The sequence below is a fragment of the Scleropages formosus genome, chromosome 15 (genome assembly GCF_900964775.1).
Source record: "Scleropages formosus chromosome 15, fSclFor1.1, whole genome shotgun sequence".
In the NCBI taxonomy this organism is placed as follows: Eukaryota; Metazoa; Chordata; class Actinopteri; order Osteoglossiformes; family Osteoglossidae; genus Scleropages; species Scleropages formosus.
Window position 1 is genome coordinate 808,087 of NC_041820.1, and position 23,872 is coordinate 831,958.

At 45.1% G+C, this 23,872-nt stretch overlaps 2 protein-coding genes across 2 annotated transcripts; both read right to left on the reverse strand.

Moving 5' to 3' along the window:
• Positions 1–627: 627 nt before the first annotated feature.
• Positions 628–8,926, reverse strand: LOC114912307 (nuclear GTPase SLIP-GC-like). The gene is made up of 8 exons (XM_029258570.1): positions 8,721–8,926; positions 7,816–8,052; positions 7,512–7,703; positions 6,414–6,592; positions 4,745–4,790; positions 4,537–4,638; positions 722–842; positions 628–638 (listed from the first exon to the last, which is right to left on the reverse strand). The coding sequence occupies exons 1-8, from the start codon at positions 8,730–8,732 to the stop codon at positions 628–630; spliced, it is 900 nt and encodes a 299-aa protein (XP_029114403.1). The 5' UTR covers positions 8,733–8,926.
• LOC114909075 (uncharacterized) lies at positions 8,927–20,587 on the reverse strand. Its single transcript, XM_029258464.1, has 8 exons — positions 20,568–20,587; positions 18,187–18,270; positions 17,772–17,799; positions 16,565–16,634; positions 12,715–13,149; positions 12,233–12,313; positions 11,973–12,086; positions 8,927–9,176 (listed from the first exon to the last, which is right to left on the reverse strand). The coding sequence occupies exons 3-8, from the start codon at positions 17,796–17,798 to the stop codon at positions 9,070–9,072; spliced, it is 834 nt and encodes a 277-aa protein (XP_029114297.1). The 5' UTR covers position 17,799; positions 18,187–18,270; positions 20,568–20,587; the 3' UTR covers positions 8,927–9,069.
• Between the last annotated feature and the right edge of the window lie 3,285 nt (positions 20,588–23,872).

The window sequence follows — 23,872 nt, forward strand, 5'->3', positions numbered from 1 at the left end:
CAGTTTACTCTGGACATTGGTCAGAAACTTGTGCAGCTCTTCACATTCATCATTCAGCTCCTTTTCAAGTCTTCCGAATTCCTTAGAAGTGTAAGATGCAATCTGAAAGAACACAGGACATGTGTTTGTGGATCCATGTTTCCATTGTTACTGATGTTGATTCAGGTTCCTCACTGATAAAGACCACACTCATTAGACTCTTTATACAGAGGTTTTCGCAGTAAAATCAGGGGATATGATACCTTCGCATTACAAGGGTTCTTTGAAAGGTGCAGAAATGTTACGACCCCTGCAACGTCAGACACATAATCTTTCACTGCCTTCTCTGAATGCCACACGTAGATCTTCTTCATGTGTTCAATCAGCATCGGCAATTCTTAGAAGAAGAAACAAGAACCATCATTATTTTGAATAGTACATTATTTTAGTAATAGTACATAGTACATAGTACATTATTTTGAATATTACTAATATGCTTAGAGAAATGTTCCTCACATCTTATCTTGTCAGGTCAGTGAATATGTAACATACAAAAATTACTTCCTTTTTATACATGGGTTCTTCAGCTAGAATTCATCCATTTAAATTTGTATCAAATATACTTGGAATGACTGACTGACATTTGATTCAATCAAGCCCTTAATTAATAGAGATAAAAATCCACGTATAGAGCAGCTAGCCAGAAAAGCTCTAAGGAAACGTGTCACAAATTGTCTCTCACCTGTTTCATGACAATCAAGAGTTGTGTCCTCCCCCTCTTCAATCGCACTGTATTCTTGAGAGCTCACAGTGAACACATCAAAATACTTGTCTGAGTCCACATTTTCACCAAGCAGAAAATTCTGAAATGATGAAAATGGATTTTAAACAAGAATCTTTAAAACACAGGTTGTCAACCCTTTCTGTGCCACGGATACTTTTAATTTAAGAATTAATTCCACAGGTAAATGAAAAAAAGTGGCACAGTGCGTTTGACCGGGTCCTGCTCTCTGGTGGGTCTGGGGTTCGAGTCCCTCTTGGGGTGCCTTGCAATGGACTGGCATCCTGTCCTGGGTGTGTCCCCTCCCCCTCCAGCCTTGCACCCTGTGTTGCCGGGTTAGGCTCTGGTTTGCCATCGGGACAAGCGGTTCCAGCCTGTGTCCATCCATCTTCTGTCCCGCTTGTCCTAAAAGGGTTGCAGTTGCAGCAGGGAGAGCAGAGAAGCCCAGCCACCCCTGTCCCCCGCAACTTCCTCCAGCTCAACCTAGGGGATCCCCAGCCGTTCCCAGGCCAACTGTGAGATATAATCCCTCCAGCGGGTCCTGGGTCGACCTCGGGGCCTCGTCCCAGTTGGCCGTGCCCGGTATACCTCCAAAGGGAGGCGTCCAGGGGACATCAGATGCCCGAACCACCTCAACTGGCTCCTCTCAATGTGAAGGATTAGCGGCTCTACTCTGAGCTCCTCCCGGATGTTCGAACTCCTCACCCTGTCACGGAGAGTGAGTCCCAACACCCTGCGGAGAAAACTCATTTCGGCTGCTTGTATCCGCGATCTTATTCTTTCGGTCATTACCCAGAGTTCATGACCATAGGTGAGGGTAGGGACGTAGATTGACCAGTAAATGGAGAGCTTCGCCTTATGGTTCAGCTCCCCCTTCACCACTACAGTCCGGTACAGCGACCACATTACTGCTGCCGCTGCTTCCAGTCTGCGGCCGATCTCACGCTCCCTTCTCCCCTCACTCGTGAACAAGACTCCAAGATACTTGAACTCCTCCACCTGGGGCAAATTCTCTCCTCTTACCTGGAGGGGGCATACCATCCTTTTCCATGAGAGAACCATCAACTCGGACTTTGAGGTGCTGATCCTCATCCCCACCGCTTCACACTCGGCCGCAAACCGTTCCAGTGCCTGCTGGAGGCACCCTGTGACGGTGCCAAAAGGACAACATCATCTGCAAAAAGCAGAGACGCCACCTTCCGACTCCCACACAGAATGCCCTCCTGACCTCGACTGCACCTTGATATCCTGTCCATGAAAGCCACAAACAGGAGTGGAGACAAAGCACAACCTTGGCGGAGTCCAACACCCACACTGAACAGGCCTGACTTAATGCCGAGTTTGCGGACACAGCTTTCGCTCCGTATGTACAAGGACCGAATGGCCCGCAGTAGTGGCCCACAGCTCCCAAAGCACCTCCCACAGAATTTCCTGGGAACACAGTCATAGGCCTTCTCCAAGTCCACAAAAAGACGTGTAGACCGGATTGGCAAATTCCCATGCTCCTTCAATGATCTGCGAGAGGGTAAAAAGCTGGTCCACTGTTCCACGGCCAGGGCGGAATCCGCATTGTTCCTCTTCGATCTGAGGTTCAACTATCGGCCGGAGCCTCCTCTCCAGCACCCCGGCATAGACTTTCCCAGGGAGGCTGAGAAGTGTGATGCCCCGATAGTTAGCACACACGCTCCGGTCCCCTTTCTTAAAGATAAGGACCACCACCCCAGTTTGCCAATCCAAGAGCGCTGTCCCCGAGGTCCATGCAACATTGCAGAGGCATGTCAACCAAGACAGCCCTGCAACATCCAGGGCCTTAAGCATTTCCGGGCGGATCTCACCCCCGGTGCTTTGCCACTGTGGAGCTTACCAACTACCTCACTGACTTCCACCAGGGAAATGGACTCTGATACCCCGGAATCCTCTGGCCCTGACTCCTGTAAGGGAGGCATATCACTCGGGTTTAAGAGTTCTTCAAAGTGCTCCTTCCACCTCCCGACAATGTCCTCATTTGAGGTCAGAGTTTCTCCACCTTTGGTGAGCACAGCTTGAGCAAAGCTCCTCCAACCCCTCCTGAGCTGCCGGATGGTTCTCCAGAACCTCTTTGAAGCTTACCATCATTTTCCATGGCCTCTCCAAACTCCTCCCATGCCCGGGATTTTGCTTTTGCAACCACAGCCGCTTCTGCCTTTTCGCCTGCCGGTACCTGTCTGCTGAGTCAGGAGTCCCCAGAGTCAACCAGGCCCTAAAGGCCTCCTTCTTCAGCTTGACGGCTTCCCTCACAACTGGTGTCCACCAGCAGGTTCTCGGGTTGCTGCCCTGGCTGGCACCAACAAGCTTTTACCCACAGCTGTGTCTGGCTGCTTCCACAATGGAGGTTTTGAACAGGGTCCATTCAGACTCCATGTCCCCTACCTCCTCCGGCACATGGGAGAAGCTCTCCCAGAACTGCGAGTTAAAATCATTCCAGACAAGGTCCTCCGACAGTCATCCCAGCACACCCTCATTAAACATCTGGACCTACTGGGTCTGCCCATCAGTTTTCCCCACCATCTGATCCAACTCACCACCAGATGGTGATCAGTCGACAGCTCAGCATCTCTCTTCACCCGAGTGTCCAGAACATGTGGCCTCAAGTCAGAAGAAACAACTACAAAGTCGATCATTGACCTTTGGCTCAAGGAGCTCTGGTACCAGGTACACTTATGAGCATCCTTGTGTTCGAACATGGTGTTTGTTATGGACAAATCATGACTAGCACAGAAGTCCAATAACATTTCACCATTCGGGTTCAGATCGGGCAGGCCGTTCTTCCCAATCACCCCCTGCCAGATTTCCCAGTCATTGTCAACGTGAGCACTGAAGTCCCCCAGCAGGACTATGGAGTCTGTAGGTAGGGCCCTGTCCAGAACCCCACCCACCTTCTCCAAGAAGGCCGAATACTCTGAACTGCTGTTTGGTGCATAAGCATACACAACAGTCAAAGTTTTCCTCTCTGCAAGCCTAAGTCGCATTGAGGCGACCCTCTCGTCCACCAGGGCAAACTCCAACTGTATGGCAGCCAGCCGGGGGATTGTGGGTATCCCCACACCCGCCCAGCGCCTCTCACCTCGTGCAACTCCTGAGTAGGAGAGGGACCACCCCCTAACAAGGAGTTTGGTTCCAGAGCCAACACTGTGAGTGGAGGTGAGCCCAACTATATCTAGTTGGTATTTCTCAACTTCCCCCACCAGTTCCGGCTCCTTCCCCCTAAGTGAGGTGACATTCCACGTACCAAGAACCAGTTTTCGTTGCGAGGGGCGGTGATGCCATGCGCCACCCCACCCCCTCCCGCCGCCAGGTATACATAGCACCCGACCCCCACGCTGGACCTTGCAGGTGGTGGGCCCACATGCCCCCCCCCCCAGGATGCCTTTTCGGGCTGAGCCCGGCCAGGCTACGTGGGCTGCCCGGCCAACAGGCGCTTGCCTAAGAACACTACCCCCAGGCCTGGCTCCAGGGGTAGGCCCCGGTGACCCTATTCCGGGCAGGGCAAACGTTCTCTTGTTTACTTTTTTCATGGAGGTTTTTGGATCGTCTTAGTCTGGATCTTCACTCCAGGCCTGTTCGCCTTGGGAGACCCTACCAGGAGCATAATGCTCCCGATGACATAGCTCTGGAGATCCCTAGATCACGCAAGCCCTTCCGCCACGCCAAGGCCCCGATCCAGGAAGGCCCAGCCTGTGTGTGTGTGTGTGTGTGTGTTAAATGTAATTCGACTGGTAGAACTGTGAAAAACTTACCTTGATCTTTGCTTTGTGATTTTTTCCGAACTTTTCTTTAGTCTTCTCATTACGGTACCGAATACATGCCTGTTTCTCCCTTTTTTTAAAATCTGGAGAGTCCTAACAAAAAACAGAAAAAAAAAAAACATTTCAATATACATTCAAACACAGTGTTGTGCTTTAAAAGCAGTGCCTGTATTTAATAGACAAAAGCTTAATATTATACCTTGAATTCACTGATTTGAAGTTTCTCATCAGTGATTTTGTCATTCCTGAAAAAAAATTACAGAAAAGGTTATTGCAGTTCTAATAAAACCTACTACAAGACATAATTCTTAGATCAATTAAATGGACTAACTCAGTTTTCAGGTGTGACGCTTCTGTTTATTCTACTAGTGCATTGTTGGAAAAAGGAATTTCTCTACTCGGCCACCTCCTGTCTGTCCATCACATGTACAGTATACACCCATTACATCACAGTTTTAATTCACAGCTGGTACTGTAGCGGTTACAGTTACTGCCTTTGGATCCAAAGGTTCCAGGTTTGAATCCCAACTCCAGCTGTAGTACCTTTGAGTAAAGTACTTACCCTGAATTGCTCCAATAAAATTACCCAGCTGTATAAATGGGTAAATAATTGTATGCTTGCAACTGTAATAATTGCAACCCTAACATTGTGAGTCACTTTGGGGAAAAACATCAGCTGAATAAATAAATATAATTTGTTCCCATTTTAGGAAAATTCCTGTTATGAAGGAACTAAATTACCAATATTTGCTGTTTAAAAAAACTGTTCTGAGATGAGAAATTTATAACAGAGAATTCATTGAAATGCCAAAACAAAAGGTATTTTATGCAAGACAATGACACCACCAACACTGTAATATTTGTAACAGAAAGTATTATTGTTATCTTTTGATAAGAAGTGTTCATATCTCAGTATGAATAACCAATTTTGCTAATGCTGGGTTGTCGAGGTCCAGAGCCTATCCCAGGAAGCATAAGGCACAAGGCAGGGTTCACCCTGGACTGGACACCAACATATTGCAGTGCATCATGTTGTATTTAATCTTCTCAATGTGCCTTGATCTGCCTTTTCAGCTTTCCCCAGGGCCTTCTGTACTTTCTTTTCAACTTTTACTGGAGATATGTAGACCTCTGGGCTCATGGATGAGTTTGATGTAATATAAAAAATGTAATAAATTAACATACATTTAAATTAACATTTATTACATTAATGTTAGAAATAAATGTAAATGTAAATAAATGAATAAATGTAAATGTAATGATGTAAAGATTTAAAGCTCCTATGATTACTGCCTGTGTTTTTCACTGACGCAAGCAGGTCCCATGGTGTTACAGGCGCTGTTTGTCAATCATTTACAGTTTTAAGGCTTTATTTATGCTAGTGCTCATTGGGTAATATAGAGGATAGTACAGTACATTTTGCCAGAATGGGTCTGACTGACTCCACTGAGGTACCAACACTTTGGGTGTGAGACACCAAGTGTCTCTCTGTCCCAAAATGTCACTACAAGTTTCTGACATAAGCCGTTGTACAGAATAAAACACCTACTGTGAAAATAAAATGACTGCACAGCAGGCACAAATATCGCTGTACTGAAAAAAAGCCTGCTGTATGAAAACAGGACATATATACTTCCATAAGCCACTGGGTTCCTGTTGGATGAGGCCCTGTTAAACAACAAGTGGAAGTATAAACTGCTGCTGCCCTCCACGTTCCCACCTCCACCTTCTGCCCCAGCATGTCACTCCAAGGAGCTCAACAACACCTGAGCCTCCCGTCAGCTCAGGGCTGAAAGGCAAAGGACATGCAGTGTTCACCCAAACTCACAATCACTGGCTAAATGAGATCTAACTAGTGAAATACTTACTTTTTTAACTCTTTTGGATTGATGTTGTCTGTCTTGGTGCAGATGAAAGTGATGTTGTGACACTCTCCTCCTCCAGCGATGCTCCTCAAACTTTCCTGAAAGATTTTCTGCGCCTCTTTGTCAGACAGAGCTCTGTTGATGTCATTGACGATCCAGATGGAGGCGCAGCGGCTCAGGCACTGTGCACACAAACAATGTGTTCTCTTAGCTGAGGTTTCTCATGTTTTCTCTCAGTCTGTGGGCTTTTTCCAGCAATTACTCATCTAAGCAAGAGAGCCTTTATGTTTTAAATAGTAATAATAATGACAATCTAATATTTTACAAAACAGACAGTACTCACCATAGTGACGTGCAGTGATTAACCTGTTTCTCTGACACCTTTGTCCAAATTCACTTAAAGTGATAGATATACTTCAATAAACTGCCTATAGTCACTAACGCATTTATACAGCAAAGCCATGTAATACACACACACACACACACACACACACACACACACACACACACACACACAAACTGACAATTTAAAGTCACCAGTCTACCTGAAACACATATCCTTGGACTGTGGGAGGAAACCAGAGTCCCTGGAGGAAACCCACACAAACATGGGGAGAACAGACTGAATAAACGCAGACGCAGCAGGGTCTGAGCCCATGTCCTATCACACCATCCAGACAGTGTGAGGCACCACCATGCTACCCTACCATACACAGAGTAACTTGGACACCTTCCAAAGAAAGTATAAGCTTTATTATAACCAAGTAACCACTGGACTCCCTTTTCAGGATAGTGGCTCATTGCATGGTGTGGAAACTATGCAGTGTTTGTAGCCCCTCAAACACCAGTTATACTTAGATATGGTTGTATAATTTTACAGCAATCATTATGTGTAATAATATGTGTATTTGTTACTGTAATGTTATTTAATGAGATTAAAATATTTCATGATGGATTTAGAATGTTTTTAGCTTTTCGAGCAGTGGCTTTGGATGTTGATTCATTCATAAATGCAGCTCATTTATGAACCCCACTGTTTCTGTGCACAGCCCAAGGCCCACAAAGCGCACTGTACGATGTAGTATTATCAGAGTTCATTACCTCCTTCCACATCTCATCTCTCTGTTTGTTGGCGTCTCCAGCCCCAGGAAGGTCCACCAGCACAATTGTGTCCAGGAGAGTAGGAGAGCGAGGAAGGGAGATGGTCACACGCTTCACCAGAGGCCAGTATTGGGGGTCTCCGTCACTGTCACTACGAATGTAGCGGCCAATTTCGTTCGACAGCTCTTCAGCCTGTGTGGACAGTGTGTTAATGTGCAGCTTCCCAAACTAAAGTGTATTAACACTGACCTGGAACTCCTTTTTATACCAGTAGCTCAGCATAACCTCTAATCGTTGTACTTACTGTGTCGTAAGTCAAAGAAATGCTGCAGTTTTTCAGAATATCTGAGACTTTCTTGTTTCCCACCAATTCATCATAACCTTTTTCAAGTCCATCCTCTCCGTAAAGTGACTTGATTTTTTCTTTAGCCATGTCTCGCATCTCATCAGCATCATCATCGTACTCAGTGTCAGCATCAGTCCTGTCCTCCTGATCATTAGAGAGTGTTTCCAGCAGGAAGCGCAGCTCCGCATCCCACTCCTAGCAAAACATTTACTGTATGTTCTTAATGGTATTTGACTTCCACACCTCACATTTCTCATTATGTGTTTTAAATACAAATAATGGTAAATATTAACATCTCTTATGAATTAGTTGTTAGGCAAACACACATCCAAAGCATTTTATGTTCAGTACTACTGCTACTTAGAAGGAATACAGTGCAGTAATACAGTACAGGGATGTGAACTGACAACATTCAGGCTACAAGTCTGTGTTCCCGTGTCCTTGGGAGAGAAAATTAATGATGAAGCAGATGTTGTGTCTTCTGGAATAATGTTGCATTTGACATTGGACTGCCGTTATCTAGCTATGGGTGCTGTTCCTGAGACCTCTCTGTTCTTCATATTTCCTACAAGCTGTGAAGGCACTCGCCCCTTGTCCTCACCGAGATGTTCACCTGTCACTAACGCTGTCTGATGGTACTTTTCCACTCATGAATACTCCTGTCCCCTCCCTTAGACTGTGTGTCCGTTCAAACCCAATTCCATGGCATCCTCAACCACTGCACAGTTTACTGCTCTACTAGAAACCACATCACTGTGAAAATGTTTTAATTTATCCATTTTGTCACTTTATACATGCAAACACCAGTGCGACAGTACACTCTATTCAGGATGAGGGACTCATTATTAGAGAGTGTAGCTCACCTGTTTGCTCATTAAATCAATGTCTGCTCTGTATTTGTCAGACTTAGTGTTGGCCTCTACGTACACGATGACGGAAGTGCAGGCTTGAAACCCCCCAGATGGTAGAAGATGTTTTTCATTCACAATCGCATTGATCAAGGAGCTCTTTCCAGCTCCTGTCCTCCCAAACACACCAATGTAAATTTTATCAATTGGTTTGCGCTCTGTTAATGACGTGATGTTCTTGCTGCAAAACAAAGAGCAGCTGCTATGAAACAATTTACAGCACTTCTATGAAAACACTTGTATACAAAAATATACTGTACTTGTCTATCATAAATATTTTAACAGTGTAAAAAGAAATAAAGTTTTACTGAAAGGTTTCCAAAAATCCCATGCTTTCTGTGCAGGAAACGTTTTGAAGTTTCATGGAAATGTCTGCTATAGTCTCTCTGCAGTTTTTCATGGCATCCTCACCTGTTAATATGAAATATACAATTTATTAGACAAATATTAGTTCAAACAGGGTTGTACTTTCATTCCAAGAATAGCTTTAGTGTGACAAGTGACTAAGTAAAAATACTGCGCTTCCACACACACACACACACACACACACACACACACACACACACACACACACACACACACTGTCAGAACCGCTTGTCCCATACGGGGTCATGGGGGAACCGGAGCCTACCCGGCAATACAGGGCGTAAGGCCAGAGGGGGAGGGGACACACCCGGGACGGGACGCCAGTCCGTCGCAAGGGACCCCAAGCAGAACTCGAACCCCAGACCCACCGGACAGCAGGACTGTGGTCCAACCCACTGCGCCACCGCACCCCCTACTGTGCTTCCACGATATGAAATATTGCATACAACGACCAAACCAGCTAGAATAGCCTACCTCCCCTACGTCAAAGATACCACCAACAAGATAAGTAGATTACTCAAAAAGCATGACATTAAGACCATTTTCACCGCCAGGTCCACAACAAAAAGCCTTATCGGTACAATGAAAGATAGCAGCCTGCCGCTGAAGACCAGCGGAGTCTACGAAATACCCTGCAGCTGAGGCAAAACCTACGTAACGCAGACAGGATGGCCGATCTCAACCCGGCTCCAGGAACACATAAGAGCGACGAAAAACAATAACATCAACTCGGCAGTGGCTGAACACTCACTGCAGGCCGGTCATGTGATCGACTTCGAAGAGACAAGAGTTCTTGCACCTGTTCCGGGATACAAGAGCCGCGTAGTAAGAGAAGCGACTGAGACAGAGAAGCACCCCGGTAACTTCAATCGAGAAGAGGGTTTCAAACTATCGAGGACCTGGACACCCCTCATTTCCAATCTTCATTCCAGACCCACGACGACCCGACCGCCTCAGACGGAAGTTCAGATCAACGAGCCGACCAGGAACTCGAAAGATGCAGTGCAGGTGGAAAACACAGCAGGGACACCATCCAACGGGACCGCCCGCTACGCCCTCCGACCACGACCCGGCCCGTAAATACGCCTACCCTGGTCAAACACTCCAGTTCACATCCAGCCTTCGCAAGATGTGGAAGCTCCCTGAAGATGCTTCCAACAGGGCAAGCGAAACGTCGCAACAGTTTCCTACACAACGCGGTCTTATCCAGAAGGCTTAAAACCCCAGTCAGTTGACACCAGCCACGGAAGCCGACGTGTTTTGATAAATATTGCAGTGTTATATCTTTTGAGAATAGTAATCAATCAATCAATCAATCAATCAATCAATCAAATAAATAAATGCTATCAATCCCAGAGGGAAATCCACTTGGGTGAAGACTATACAATATACACCATATATACACACAATACATACACCTACATACACATAGTGAGGAAAACAGGGATAAATAAGTAGGTAAGTAAGTGACTTGCTGAGTAAATGAATAAAGAGGCAAATAAGTAGACAAGTGTGTTTATATGTAAATGTGTGCTGGGTGAAGGTGGCATTAGGTGTAATGGGACAATGTCACTGGGACGTCACTGTCAGGTGGACTACAAAGGTGCAGAACTGAGAGTCCTCAGTCAAACCTCTTAAAGAACTACTTTAACTCATTGGTCCTTTCATGGTCACCTTCCACAGGGCCTCTACTAGATTGCTGGCAGCCAGCGATGGACTTGAGGCCCTTCCACACCTCTCGTTCACCGTTCTTTCCCAGTTCCTGCTCCACTTGCTTCCTGTAGGTGTCCTTTGCCTCCTGGACCCTCATCCTCTGTTCGCTCTGCACCTGATTAACCTCATGCCTGCCACCTGCCCTAAATGCTCTCTTTTTCTCATTAATGAGGACCTTCAGGCCACATGTGACCCAGGGTGTGTAACCAAGGAAGCAGCGAACTGTTCTGCTGGGAGCAGTGGTGTCCACACAGAACTTGATGTGTGCTGCCACATCGTTCACCAGTGAGTCCATCAGTGTCCTCCCCTTGTGGGTCACAGAGTAGCATAGTCAGTGGTCTAAAAGTAGTCCCCATCAGTCTTTGGTGACCATCTCCCACCTGCTGTGGTCCTCACCACTTGTCAGTGTACAATGGGCCTGTACATGGGTCTCAGGTAGACCAGGTTATGGTCTGATCTGGCCAGTTGGGCGAGTGCTGTGGCATCCTACACATCAGCAACTCAGCAACATTAGCATGGAGCAAGTCCAGAACCTTCCTCTTAACTGTGCTACACATGATGAACATGCCCTCAAACAGACGGTGGAGAGTCCTGAGGTTCAATAAACTCAACAGGTTTATGAATCCTTTCATTACTGAATTCAACAGATTCTCCACGAGACAGAAGTAGACAGGCAAGTGCAGTCTAGTCCACAGTACCGGGAGTGCAGGTCAGAACAAAAAGTGCGATAGTTGTGCAATATTCTTCATGGGAAATCTGGGTGTGCCACATACTGAACATCGTAGTGTACGTTGTGTGTTGTCTTGATGTCTTGTGTTCGAAGCATGTGTCATCTGGAAAATAACTGAATAATTTACTTATCTCGTGATTCATATAATTATTTTTTTTACTTATTATTCTCATTATTTTCTCACTTCCTACTTTTATTTATTCTTTTTTTTTCTCTCACATCCTTGTGTGCTCTGTAATACGTCATTGTCCTGAGGATAGAGCCACTACGATGCAAAGCAAATGTCAAAAAAATCTGACAATTAAGTTCAATCGTATCATATTGTAACACAACTGACTGAATGTGGGTTATGTTAATGTCCCACTAATATCCTGTGACACTTTATGACGGCTACCTACATGTACTCAGAAGTTGTTCTATCTCTCTTGAGAACAAAATTCTTTTTTTCTTCTTTCTCCTCTTCTTTGCTGGGCTCACACCACCTTCCTCCTCATTCCTCCTTTTAGGTGCCACTAGATTTTGAGGGAGACAGAAGATGAGGAAGAGGATTTGAGTGAGGAAAGCTATGAGGAGTGCACAAAGAGGCTACTGAAGACAAACCCTGCGGTATGAAGGCAGTGAAACACAAACATGCAGCCAGAAGCACAGCGAGACTCACCGCTGGTGGACGAGTCTCCCGCTGATGCCCTGCTTGGCTGCACCGGTTCACCTGGGACACGACCCTGCTCCTCCATCGCTTCTGTGTTTTCGGAGATGTTTTACACTGAATTATTGTTACACATTGGTACAGTGAACACATTTCTCATGTTAATTCTGACTGAAACGATCCGGAAGCATCATTCTGACTGACAGACTTCGATTAGAACATTACCAATTTCATACATGTACAAAATCATTTTACTTAACGACGACAACATTTCACATGGGCGACATGGTGGCACAACAAGTAGCGTTGCTGTCTCACAACATCTGGGGGTGCAAGAGGACAGTGGTTTGATCCTTGCTTAATCTACTGTCTATGGTTCAAATGACAATAAAGTCACTTGACTTTATCAGTGTAAAGTACCCTGGTGAATAAGGTGTGGGCTCATAACACTACATAGTGCTCATTGGAAGTCGCTCTGGAAAAAGGTGTCTTACCGCATTCATACTGCAGCTCATCTACTTCAACATCCAGCAGTACAAGTTCTTCATGCCAGTACTCTGCTCTCTCTTTTAGTTTTTCAATATCACTGACCTGCTCGATTGGAAATATTCTCAGGTCATCCAAAGAGTGACCGTCGCTGTTGAAGTGTCTGGAAACAGGACGATACTGTTTCTTCAAGACTGAGTTTTTTACAGTACTGAACCTTTTCTTCAGGGGACCTACAGTTTTCTCCACAAACTGCTCTCTGCATTTCTGGCACTCAATCACGTATATGACACTCTTTGTATCACAGCTCAGAACTTCTCTGATGCTGTAAGACTTCTTCGTTCCTGTGCTTTCAAATTGTTTGATGTTTGCTTTCATGTAACGACAGCAGTCACATCTCCTGGAGGAACAGTTGTAGACACCTGGATCAGGTCTGTTTGCCCCTGTTGTAACAGAAAAAAAAAAAAAAAAAAAACATACAGATCAGCAGAGCCACTCAAGCTTGTGTTCATCATACAGGCACACACACACACACACACACACACACACACACACACACACACACACACACACTGTATATTTTAGTTAGTCATTGCTGCTAAACATGAGCAGCACTAAACACCACCTTTGTCTTGTCCAGCCACCACTTCAGGGGATTTACAGTACAGTAGGACCCCCGTATCTATTGTTTCAGTTACCGCGGATTCACTTAACCACTGTTAACTGTGATCCAATAAAATTTAATAGAAAATTCCAGAAATACAATAAACGTTCATAATTAAAATTGCGCACCATTCTGAGTAATGTGATGAAATGCTGTGCGATTCCGCCCAGGACATCAATCATCCCTTTGTCCAACGTATCTACGCTGTATACACTACCCACCTGTTCGTCACTTAGTACAGTCTCAGTTATCAAATCAACCCTCACGGTATCGCAGTGTTTCTGTTCAAGTAACCCTTATTTTGCTCATGATAATGTCTTATTGTGTCTAATTTATAAGTTAAACTTTATCATAGGTATGTACAGTATATAGTGTTCGTTACCATCCGTGGTTTCAGGCATCTGCTGGTGGGCTTGGAACCTATCCCCTGCGAAAAGGGGGGTCCTACTGTATTGTGAAAAAGGTCACATTCCTACATCCTTCAAAATTGTCTTTTGGTTCCATATTTACACACGTAGCAAAGTCAATCGTTTTGTTCTCAGACATTTCCGGAAACTAAATATTTTCAAAGCCAAGGATCTGATTTATATGGGAATAGATACAAAAGTGAAGGAACAAAAGAGCCCAAGTGAACAACCAGAAGTCCAAGTAATCTTCTGAACACCACCAGTTTAACATTTAACTTACAGTACAGTACAGTCCCTATGACATAAAATACAATACGATACGACTCAACTTCATTGTCAGGTTTCCTTAAAATTTGATTTGCATCGTAGCGGCTCCATCCTTCAGGACAATGACATATTAGAGAACAGGGCAACACACAAAGAAGACAGAGAAAAGAAGAAAGAATAAAGTAGAGGAATAAATAAATAATGCACAATGGTAGCTCCAGCACTAGTGATGATGGGGGAGGAGAGCGCCATGTTCACCTTCACTAGTTGGCATCTATTAGTGAGGAACCACTAGATAAGATGGAGACTGATGTGTAACGGACACATTTTTACCATCAGAATATTGGGTTGAATAGTGCTGAATGCTGATGAAAAGTCCAGAAAAATTGCTCTTGTGCGTGTGTGAGGTTTGTGCAGAGGTTTTCAAACCAGATGTGTAACTACTGCGGCGTCACGACTATGCACTGGTGACGTCCTTAACTAGAATCTGCTCTAGAAACTTCATCACCACTGATGCTTGCACCACCAGACAAAAGTCATTGTATCTTTGGGGCATGTTTCCTTAGGACGTGCTGCGACCAGGGAAATCTTCCACGTTACTGGAACGGTGTGTGTATCTATGGAGAGCTGGAACACTGTTTGCCGAGTCGGGGCCACTTCCCTTGCACAACTTTTTAAAACAAAGTTACATGCACCAGTAGCTTTCCTAGCATTAATGAGTTCAGGTGTTCTCATCAGATGATAAAGATTAATAATAATAATTCTATTTGAGCTACACAGTACAATACCTTTAAGGATATCATTACATTTTTCACTGTTACACTGAAGCTCAAACCCAGTGAAATATCTGTTCAGTGAATCTGAAAATTCAACACCATCTTCTGATGAGCTTGGCTTCCTGGATGAAGACGTTCCTGCCATGTTCTCCGTAATGTCCCTGAATGTTCCAGGGTTGTTCGTCTCAAAAGCATCCTTTTGTCCCAACTGTTTTCTGCGTTCATGTTTTGCCTCCTTCAGCTTCTCTCTTAGGTCTTTTCCGGCCAGTTTGACAGCATCCCAGTCCTTACTGTTAAAAGCCTGCCTCCTCCGGTCCACGGCATGATTGATGCCCTTGGTAGTGCGTGTCTTTTTCTTTGGATACACCTTAATCTTTTTTGTGGAAATGATGGAGTGCGCACACAAATTCATGTTGTCACTTGTTGTGATGACTGTGCTTTCTTCCAACTTGCTCTGCTGAAATATACCCTGGTCTGTACACTGAAAACAAGCCTCAAGCTCCTCCTTCCTTTCTGGAGTCCACACCCTGAGCTCTTTCGCCTCTCGTTTCCCGCCTTTTAGTTTTGACCTATATGTTGGGATTAAATGTACAACATTGTGATCAGATTTTGCAAGGGGTGGTCTGATTCTGGATTCATAGGCCCTTTTAACATTAACAAAACACTTATCCAAAATCCTCCCTTTCCTTGTCCCATTTCTTACATACTGCTGGAACCCAGGCATTTCTGTCTCCAGCTTGCACTGATTTAAGTCTCCCAGCACTATGGCTGGGACATCCGGGTACGTTTGCTGTGCTTTGCGCACGCAGTCTGCGATGGTGGCGGCCGCTTCCGACGCCTTTCTGCTGGGTGGGACATAGACAACAAACAGCAGAATGCAGCCAAATTCTTGCGGCGTCAAAGTCATACTGAGAATCTCAACATTTCCATCGCAAATCCTGTCGTTTACCTCGTGCCGTTGGCACCATACATCGTTAATGTACACACAAATTCCTCCTCCTTTCCTTTTGCCCGACTCGATGCATCTGTCTGCTCGCACCAGCGTAAATCCCTCGATTTTGTAACGGGAGTCCGACGTTGACGGGAGGAGCCAGCTTTCGGTAAAACACAGCAGTGACGCTTTGTGAAACTTGAAACAAAACCTCGCGTACTCTCGGACCTTGACCATCTTATTCTTAATCGAACGCAAGTTGGTTAGAATCACAAACGGAAGCGGAGATCCGTTGACGCTTAACGGCAGGTGTCCACACGTTCGCCCCCATTTCGTCCTCCTTCTCAGATCCACAGTCGCCGAGGATGTCGCCGAGTTCTTTGTATTCTGGCGGGACGGATCAAGTTCTAACAGCATCTCTCGGTTGTATGAATTTGTGGATCCAGTCTCGCAGTTGCTGTCTTCTGCGTTACCACTCTCTTCTTGTTGTGAGCAGTTTGTTCTTTGAAAGCTGTATGAAAACACTAAACCAACAAGTCTAACGAATACATGTCCAATGTTTAGAACTGTCATGTTTACATAATGGTGCTCTGGATGGTTACTGTGGTTCAAATTTAAAATAGCTACATTTTCCTGTACATGATATATTTACAAACCTTTGAAATGTCAGATTTTCAGTGTTATTGTTGGAAGATAAAGTGTTGTCACTCATTTAATTAACTGCTTTTCATAGCTAGCCTGCTAACTAGCGACAAACAGCAGGTATCCAGTTGCTGATTTCAGATATTAATGTTGCACATGAATTTACAGTACCTGCATTGCCTTGTTCCTCACTGTGCCTCACGTTACTTCCACCAATGTGAACGGATATTTGTACATCCATCTGTGGAAGAACAGATCATTGTTAGCACTTCCCATGTCATCCTTTGAACGCATATATGATGAGTTAACATCAAATGCCTGATAATGACTGTGAAAATCTGGGCTATGCAGTAGGAAACGTGCACTACTTTCTAACTGAAACCATGGGGCCAGTTAGTATTAGAAGAGTATACTCTGGTAAACTTCGATGTACAGTAACTACTAATTCTGGCATTCTTCTCAAGCTGGAACACTCCAGTCAAGGCTGCAGGACATTCACAGTCGCACAGCAAGTAGAACTGGTGCCTCAACTCTCCTGTGCTGTGGGTTCAGATGTTGGATTAAATCCGACTCACTTTGTGTAAAGTTTGAATGTTCTCCTCATGTTTATATGGGTTTCCTCAGGGTGCTCAGACTTCCTCCCACAGTCCAAAGAGAAGCGTGACTCAGTGTGATCTGTTATTTTGATGGGCTGTCAATTCTAAGTACAAGCATCCCTTGCTTTACGAACTCAGCCAAAAATTTTGATATTACAGCTCTTGATACACAATTTTCAGATTAAAAAAACAAACAATCACACACACACACACACATTTTCAGAACCGCTTGTCCCATACGGGGTCACGGGGAACCGGAGCCCAACCCGGTAACTCAGGACGCAAGGCTGGAGGGGGAGGGGACACACCCAGGACGGGACGACGGTCCGTCGCAAGGCACCCCAAGCGGGACTCGAACCCCAGACCCACCGAAGAGCAGGACTGCGGTCCAACCCACTGCGCCACCGCACCCCCCAACAAACAATCAAAATAATGAAATTTATCCAAAGTGTGTCTAAAAAACATGAAAGCTGAATGTCTCACGAGTGAAGAAGTGCAGTAATGTACTGTAGTGGGTACGTTTGCATCCGCATCTCTCCGTCTCTTGGTGTATTAGGAACGTGAGAGTAACTTTAAGAGAATGGGCCATTACACAAAGTCCATGAAATTCTATAGGCGTGTCTGTCGGGCATACTTTGTGTGTTTTTTCATTAATAGATTTTTAGAGACAGCAGAGCAAATGGCAGTAAAACTTTAGCACATGGTTTTTCAAGTATATATGCACATTTCAGCAGCACTGCGCAGTTTTAGAAAGTTGTTCACAATATACAGAAAGTACTCACTGGATCCCTCCTTGACTGACAGCTCATCCTGTTGGGAACATATCAATTAAAAAGAATAGTGAGAATTGCCCTTGAGCAGTAAAGCTATAAAAGTGTTTTTTTATGTTACTGAAATCATGATTTCATAGCTAGAGAAGCATTTTAAAATGTTCTAGTGGTATATAGATAATTTTGTTTGGTGTTTTTGGTGGGGCTGGGCGAACATTATTATTTTCCCCCGTATAAAATAATGGCAAACAGGTTTTCAGTATCCAAAATTTCCATATCCACATCATTTTCCAGAATGGATTAATTCCATAAATGGAAGGATGCCTTTTATTTACTGGCGTATACCTAGCATATTGTGTTTCCTTGGACAAGGGTGACAGTTAAATATGAGTTAATTATAATTCATCTGGACTAAGTAGTTATTTACCTTGCGCAAAGGGTTAGGCTGGACCAAGCTGTGCCGGGCAGAGCGATGCTGTGCTGGGCCACTGCTGGCAGTGATGTATTGCAGCTGTATGTTGAGAAAAGAAAATGACATGTGATGTGTGCAGTTCTGAACCCCCCATCTCTGTTCCATCAAGGACAAAATGCAAAACTGCAAATCTATTCATTTTTCAGCACTTCAGTGGTGCATGAAAAAAATACTACGAGGAATTTTCTCCTTTAAATGGACTCTATAAATTCTCCTAGTTCACATTCAAAACTTTGTTAGGCAGCCTGCACCTAATGTCAAACAGAACAATTCCTCTTTGTTATATTCAGAGAGTTGCATAAACTGGGTAATAATGTACTGGTTATTATATGTATGGTATTAAAAACTACTCAAAATATCTACCGGGAGGAGAACACTAACACAGTTGTCGTTGATACGGCATCACAAACACAAAGATACTAGAGTCGGCTAAGTGACACGTGTGCTCACTGTCATATTTACACATCACAGTACAGTTGTACTGTTATATGTTTACATGCAGTTATAGGATTCAATCCATTAGTTTTTCTCTAATGCAGTTAATTATTACACATATAAAACACAGAGAACCCTTAATGTGAAAGAAAGGCAGTAATGGAGTGTAGCACGCCAAGGCTGGCCGGGGAGGGGGCGGAGACGGGATTAAAGCAGCCACAGCTGGGGTTAATTTCATCCCCGATTTCTTCCCCGGTGCCTCCTCCTCCCCGGGCAGCCTTGGCGTGCTACATGGAGCAAAAATGAATTCGACACCACAACAGCTGCCATCAAGAAAACACAACTGTGGTTTGAACAGCACAAACAGGGCAAGGTGTGCCACAGCTGGGATAAAAAAAGGCAGAAATTTAGTGAAAAGTACTAAAAATGTGTTTTTTGAAAGAGCACAAATGCAGCACTAACAAATCTTGAATTTTGATACAGTTCGAAGTTTACAAAAAGTAATAAAACTAAAGCATCAGGCCAAAGATACAAGACACAAACAAATGCAACTGTGAAGAGACTTCCAGTGCTTGAGCCCTGTTTCAGGGTCACACTGTATTGAGATTTGCAAGCGATTTCATTGGAAAAGGTCCACGTAGCATGCCGAGGCCGCCCGGGGGAGGGGGCGGAGACGGGGGCGAAGCAGCCACAGCTGGGGCTGATTTCCCTCCTTATTTCTTCCCTGGTGCCCAGCAGTAGGAAGAAGAGACCGAGGAGGAGAACGAGGAGATCCCGATCCCGATCCCGATCCGTGAGATGACGCTCGCGTCCCGACCGACCCGACTCTCCCAGCCCCCCTGACCAGCACGAATCCTCTCCCTACCTGTTCCCTGGTCCCCCTTTCCCGTCCCCTTCCTTCTCCCCTGCCTAAGGGCAAATCAAAGCCCACAGCAACGGGCTACTGCATCTCCTGTCTCCTGCCTCGTCTCTTACAGTCCATGACACGGTCATTTTGTCATTTCTCACTGAAAGACAGTAAGAGTTCAGTGAAGACGACTCTTGGTCAGCAGATGACTTTCTCCAAGGCTTTTCTGCAAAGCAACACACATCTCAGAGAACAATACACAGAGTTCATTAGAACTTGGAGAGATCCGAATGCAGAAACGTGACTCCGGAGTACAGACCAGATTTGTCACATTCCACCATACGAACCGGTATACATCACACGAGTAGCTGTATGAAGGGTTTTCCGTTATTCGACTGTTTGTAATCACAAAATTAATAGACAAACATTTACACGTTCATCACGCACTTAAGCGACCGGGAAGAAGTGATTCTGAAGGAGTTCTGAGACCCTTCTTAAATGTAGAGAGGGATTCAGCAGCTCTGAGTGACAGAGGGAGGTCATTCCACCACTGGAACCAGAACCTTTGTGCATTTGGTTTTGAACATTACATATTTGTATAGACAAAAAACAGTCTGCAGTATGGGTTTTAAACAAGTGAGAGTGGAAACACTTTTCCTTTGTACTTCCATTTACTTGTGCAAATGTACTTTCCACGATGCAAAACGAGTCCTCTAAGTTTCGATTTCTCAGGCGAGAACCTCCCGGGCTGCAATCCCACCGTTGGAATGCGGAAGATCGGAGGGCGCTGATGGCCACATTACAGTGTATTTGCGCAGCGAAACGCTGCTCTGCTGACACATGTCTGTTTTTCTGTGTCGGTTTCCTGACTGTACTACGGTACTTCCTCAGAGTTTCCGTTTTTTGGAAGAGGAATGCCAAGGGTTGTATATCCACGACATGGCATGTTGTAACAAATGCAGTTATTCATTAATTTCAGAGAAAAAATAAATGAATGAATAAATAATAAATAGATACATATACCTTCATTCAGTAACACTACACTTCAGCTCACCGATTAGGTTTGCGGCAAAACTTTGACCAGCTTCACTAGGAAAATAAAACACAAACAACAGCCGATGGACACAACACTCACAACGAGTGACAGTCACCTCCGTGCACTGCCACAACAACAATCAGGATCACAATGTCAACAACATGGCCACAGGGAAACTCTGAACACATGGGCAGCATGGTGGCACAGCAAGTAGCGCTGCGGTCTCACAGTAGTTGGGTGGTGTGAGAGGATGCCCAGTCAGTCTGTGTGGAGTTTGCATTTTCTCCTCCAGGTGCTCTGGTTTCCTCCCACAGTCCAAAGACATGTCATGCTGTTCAGGTTCGCCCATAGCGTGAGTGACACAAAAAGAGTGTGTGTGTGTGTTACTGAGTCTGATGTATGGATGAATGAGCCAGTGTAAGTAGTGTATCTAGCAGTCTAAGTCACCGCGGTGAATAAGGTGTGTGAGCTGATAATACAAATACAACCCTCCATCCCGCTTAAGTCGCCTTAGAGAAGGAAAAAAAGCATCTAAATCATGAATAAACGTAAACGCAAGCTGTACTCGCGGAAAAAGAGACACGTGACTCAAGTTCGGGAGAAAGTGAATAATGAGCACAGATGTAATCCGCCCGAGAGGAAAGAGCTCATGATAAACAGTCCTACCTTCCCGCCTGAGGGTCCCGCTCTCTCTCTCGCAGCAGCAGCACCGACGGACACTGAAAGGTTCTCCCGAGGAGACGCGCGCGCCACCTTTTGACCACGCGACGCCACTCCCTACACTGGACACGTGACTCTGTCGAAATTGCGCACTTCTTGCGAAACGAAAGTGAAGTCGCCGCACCTACAAACCGCACAAAAGAAAAAGAAAAAAACATGATTCGTTAGTGCTACTTTTGTGTGTGAACATTAACTTTTTGCCGTTCTTGTTATTGAGAAATTGTGGCACGCGGCACACTGGGTACTTTGGATGGGGCGAAGAACGACACACACACACACACACACAGAGAGACAGCGTTGATAATAAACATTTTATTAGCAGGACACGGGCACACATTTCAAATATTGCTCTCGGTCCGAGGACCCCATTTCTTCAAGGAGCTGTGCCTCAACACAGCCATCCCAGTCTGCTTAGCGTCCCCAGCCTTTTTTTTTTTTTTTTTCTTCCAACTGGCAAACACGGTCACCCCATCAATCATTTTCCCCACAAGCGAAGTGTCCCCAGTAGCTGAACGTTTTCTTCATCACATCAATCAAAAGTTTACCTTGGTTCAGCTGTTTAGTTACAGTTTTATCCTAATGTTTTACATGCATTCCTCCACCGGCATTTAGTATGATTCATACCCTCCAAAAAGCACCTTTCTCAGTCTATGTTCCAGTGGTTGAGGTAAGCAGTTTGTGTTGCTAGGGAGCACAGTGTGAATGTGACAGCAACACAGCTCTGACTAGTATCTGAGGCGAGTTCTGGGAATAAACGAGTTAAAAACCCAGCAGGGAGTACAAGGACAAGTAGAAACTTTCTTAAGTTAAAACAGAACTTAGATGAAATAACTTAAGCCCCCGCTTGCTTGGTTAGAGAAACTCAAGCCCCCTGTTCCATCACCACACTAGTGAGACTACTAAAAGAGTGAAGACTAGTCCACGCACGTGCTGTACATGCACCTTCACCCTTCATTCATGCAGGCTAATAGTGCATTTATACAACACGCTCGTGATCCGCTCATAAAAACGTGCGCGAGGCCACCCGGCCAGCTCCTTCGAGCGATTGGTCGAACTCGCTGAAGAGCGCGAGAGGGAGAAAGAGCCTCGACTAGTCTGCTCCTCGACCATAATCACATAAAACTTTTTAAAAGCACCACGCCTGGGCAGCAAAGCTACAGCTCTAATAATTATATTAGATTATTATCAGGTATACGAAACCCAAACTTGCTAATATGGCATCGGGAACCTCACGCAAAAGAGAGAGTAACCATTTACTATTTAGATTTAAAATCTGTCCATGTTATAAAAGAAGTTAAGTCATGAAGAACAGCGGTTGGCAGTGCAACGGTCAGCAAACATCCATGATGATGTGGCAAGTGTCCAACTATCAAAGTGCACCCATAGATTTCTGAAAGACAAATTAATTTCTGTCTTCGGCGCCGTAAGAAAAGCAAACTCTCAGGACCCAACCTGTCCCGGACTATGGCTAAGGCTTATAATCATGTGCTAAACCCAGCGCCTCAGCACCACACAGGATTGTACGAAATGACTTTTTTCCTTTTTCTTTATGGAAACAACTCATGTGAACAAGTCAAATAGTAATTCTTTTAGTGATTCGATGCATAGGGCGCCATTTTATGTAATGCTGCCCTCGAGAACATGTGGAAACTGTTAAGCACGGTAGCACCTCACCTCCGACAAACCCTAGTATGAAGTGTACTGAATGAAGACGAAACGCAGCCGTAACGAAATACACACATGATTGAGTGGACTGTAACATCGAGTGACACAAGAGTGGACGGCGGAGCACAAATGCAGCACTAACAAATCTTGAATTTTGATGCAGTTCGAAGTTTACAAAAAGTAAAAACTTCCGGTGCTCGAGCCCTGTTTCAGGGTCACTGTATTGAGATTTGTAAGTGATTTCACTGGAAAAGCTTCATGCCGAGGCCGCCCGGGGGAGGGGGCGGAGACGGGGGCGAAGCAGCCACAGCTGAGGCTGATTTCCCTCCCTATTTTTTCCCCGGTGCCCAGCAGTAGGAAGAAGAGACCGAGGAGGAGAACGAGGAGGAGAACGAGAAGATCCCGATCCCGATCCCGATCCCGATCCCGATCCCGATCCCGATTCCTGAGACGACTCTCCCAGCCCCCGTGACCAGCACGAAACCTCTCCCTACCTGTTCCCTGGTCCCCCTTTCCCGTCCCCTTCCTTCTCCCCTGTCTAAGGGCAAATCAAAGCCCACAGCAACGGGCTACTGCATCTCCTGTCTCCTGCCTCGTCTCTTACAGTCCATGACACGGTCATTTTGTCATTTCTCACTGAAAGACAGTAAGAGTTCAGTGAAGACGACTCTTGGTCAGCAGATGACTTTCTCCAAGGCTTTTCTGCAAAGCAACACACATCTCAGAGAACAATACACAGAGTTCATTAGAACTTGGAGAGATCCGAACGCAGAAACGTGACTCCGGAGTACAGACCAGATTTATCACATTCCACCATATGAACCGGTATACATCACACGAGTAGCTGTATGAAGGGTTTTCCGTTATTCGACTGTTTGTAATCGCAAAATTAATAGACAAACATTTACACGTTCATCACGCACTTAAGCGACCGGGAA